Genomic DNA, 1,518 nt, shown 5'->3' on the forward strand with positions numbered 1-1,518 from the left:
TAAGTCTTAAAACAAAATGCATACTAGTACCATTCTCTCCACTGCTTCAACCTAGGTGCCCTCTAGAATTCATAAGCAATCTGTTCAGCTCTTTCATTCATAAGATAACCTGTAAAATAGAACAGTAATTCTTAATCTTCATATGAATGAAAGGGATTTGAGGATTCTTCACTGCTACTGTGGTGGTTTGCAAATACCCTCCAAGTTCAGAAAATACAACTAGGTATTTAAACGGCTTTACTGTTGGGGAATACACTGTGATTTCTTCCACAGCCTCCCACTGCCTGGGGGTTTTGCTTGCTGTTTGATTCCTCTCATTTTCACCCCCTGCTGTGCTTCTTGGAGGAAATTTCACAAGAACATCAGTTCTGTAAGATTGTTTCATCTCCTTTAACTGATACCAGAGTCCTTTGTGCAGCGTATCAGATACCAAACTTTGTTTGCTACGCCAGTAACGGGCAGATAAATAATGCTGAAATGTTACATCCACATTACTGACAGTCATCCACCTTGAGCAGCAGCGTGAGCTAAAACTAGGACTGCTGATACCATTCCATCCCCACCGACATCTGAACCGGCTGAAGGGGCAGTGGAAGCGAGACAGCTGCAACTGCCGTGATGTGAAGCTCATCTACAGGAACCCAACGGTTACCTGAAGGAGGAAAGTTATTGACATTTTTCTTCGGCTCCATTAAGTCTCACTGTCTTCCAAGGAGGAAAGGGGACGTTACCACCCTGACCCTCATTTGCCATATGGGAGCCAGGCGAGAAGCTTGCTGCAGCCTTAGGCAGTCTGAGGGGATTATGGGCTGACATGTTTGGAAGAAAAAATACCTTCACTGGGGTTGGCTGTTACTGCACGGCTCAGAACTTAATGCTGGAAGACAGCTGTAAGGGATCAGGCCTCGAAAACCCGGCACTCCTTTTACAGGGAGCTGAAATAGAACAGTATGCTGCCGCTTGTACAGCGCAGCAATCTGACAACGGGGGGACTCCAAAACAGGGCAAAGCGGGTGGTTTTGCCTCGTCCGGCGGGCAGCGACACCGAAACCGATCGACGGAGCACGGAGACGCACACGGCGTGTAAACGCAGCGGGGAAGGCGGCGTTCGGCGGGGACCGAAGCACAGCAGGCGGCAGAGCCGGCGGCTCCGGGAGCTGCGAGCAGCGAGAGCGGGACCGAGCGGGGACGGACGGGGAACACAAGAGGAGCGTTCAACTGCGGCCTCTCCGAATATAAATAGAGGAGCGCGGCCACAGAAACAGAACTGACAACGGAGAGAAACGGAACGCCGAGCGCGGGCAGAGCAGCGGCGACAGGAGCTCGGCACGGGGCGGTCAGAACTCGGCACAGGCGGAAGGCGCGGCTGTGGCAGCTCCGGAGGTTCCCCGCGCCCCGCAGCGCTGGTCCGCACTGACCTGGCTCGTACTTGAGGTAGAGGACGGACACGATGAAGTAAGCCGCGTCGAAGAGCGGGAAGACGGGCACCGAGGCGAAGGCGGCCGCCAGCTCGCCCAG

At 53.3% G+C, this 1,518-nt stretch overlaps 1 protein-coding gene across 1 annotated transcript in view; it reads right to left on the reverse strand.

Moving 5' to 3' along the window:
* Positions 1–1,518, reverse strand: part of TMEM38A (transmembrane protein 38A) — a gene marked incomplete at its 5' end in the record, with an annotated part of 6,319 nt that extends 4,801 nt beyond the window's left edge. Inside the window, one exon of the mRNA XM_003213321.4 lies at positions 1,419–1,518. Within this exon, the coding sequence (XP_003213369.3) occupies positions 1,419–1,518 (100 nt within the window). The remainder of the gene's footprint in view (positions 1–1,418) is intronic.

The sequence above is a fragment of the Meleagris gallopavo genome, chromosome 30 (genome assembly GCF_000146605.3).
Source record: "Meleagris gallopavo isolate NT-WF06-2002-E0010 breed Aviagen turkey brand Nicholas breeding stock chromosome 30, Turkey_5.1, whole genome shotgun sequence".
Classification (NCBI taxonomy): domain Eukaryota; kingdom Metazoa; phylum Chordata; class Aves; order Galliformes; family Phasianidae; genus Meleagris; species Meleagris gallopavo.